The sequence below is a fragment of the Apaloderma vittatum genome, unplaced genomic scaffold, assembly GCF_000703405.1.
Source record: "Apaloderma vittatum isolate BGI_N311 unplaced genomic scaffold, ASM70340v1 Scaffold40426, whole genome shotgun sequence".
Lineage (NCBI taxonomy): Eukaryota > Metazoa > Chordata > Aves > Trogoniformes > Trogonidae > Apaloderma > Apaloderma vittatum.
Window position 1 is genome coordinate 1 of NW_009721917.1, and position 931 is coordinate 931.

Sequence of the window (931 nt, forward strand, 5' to 3'; positions counted from 1 at the left end):
CAAAAACCCCAAACAAACAAACAAACAAACCAACCCCAGGAAAACGAGTTAAAAAAAGAAATTTACAATTCTCATTGAAATCAAAGGCAGGTATGGGTGGGCAGGCGGCGGTGCGGGTGTCTGACGGCGGTGCGTGTGCCTGCAGAGCGGGAAGCGGTGGCGGAGTGCGCCCTGCAGCTGCGCAGGATCGGCGACAAGTGGGACCTGCGGCAGAAGATCCTGAACCTCCTCACGAAGCTCTTCTGCCCGGAGACGTGAGGTCTCCGTGGCCTCTGCGAGATGGAAAGCAGGGGAAGACCTTGGCCTTGTGGGTTTGGAACAAGAGACTTCACTGACGCTGGGAGATGAAGAAAGTTCTTTGTGTTGCGTTTCGCCGCCGGTAGCCTCTGGAGGATGACTACTGCAGCATGATTTCTACTGAGGAATGTTACAGCAATATTGGCGTATGAATTCTAGGTGGGAAAAAAAAAAGATAGCGATGGGCAGAACGCCTCGCCACATGAGAGGGATACTTGGGGCAAGACTGAACTTGCCCCTCAGCCCACTCTGCGAAGACTTCCAGGAACCTGGTTTACACAGGCACCCTCTGGTCCTCATGTCCCCCAGCTACGTTTCACTGAGGATCTTTGACCACCTTTGGGAAGAAGACGAAAAAGATCGTCAGTGTCTTGGAACCTGGGATCATACATAAAAAGGCAAAAGCCAGTTGCTCGGTTTCTGACAGCTCTCGTTTTCTAAAGCACAGATTCTGCTGGATAGGGATCTGGTGGTGGGATTATTTCATTTGTTAAGTAAACACTGTCTTGAGTGAAAGGTTATTTGTTACAAGCTGTTGCTTTGTGGACTAAAAATTAAGATTCTATGAATTAACACGATGTTGCATAGTTCTAGTCTATATTATATATATGTATATATTTGTGTGTATATATTA

General features: G+C 47.8%; 1 protein-coding gene across 1 annotated transcript; it reads left to right on the forward strand.

The window, feature by feature from the left end:
- Window positions 1-104: 104 nt before the first annotated feature.
- PMAIP1 (phorbol-12-myristate-13-acetate-induced protein 1) lies at window positions 105-258 on the forward strand (the record flags this gene model as incomplete). Its single annotated transcript, XM_009871573.1, has 1 exon — window positions 105-258. A coding segment is annotated over one exon (154 nt), but the record flags the coding sequence as incomplete, so codon positions are not given.
- Between the last annotated feature and the right edge of the window lie 673 nt (window positions 259-931).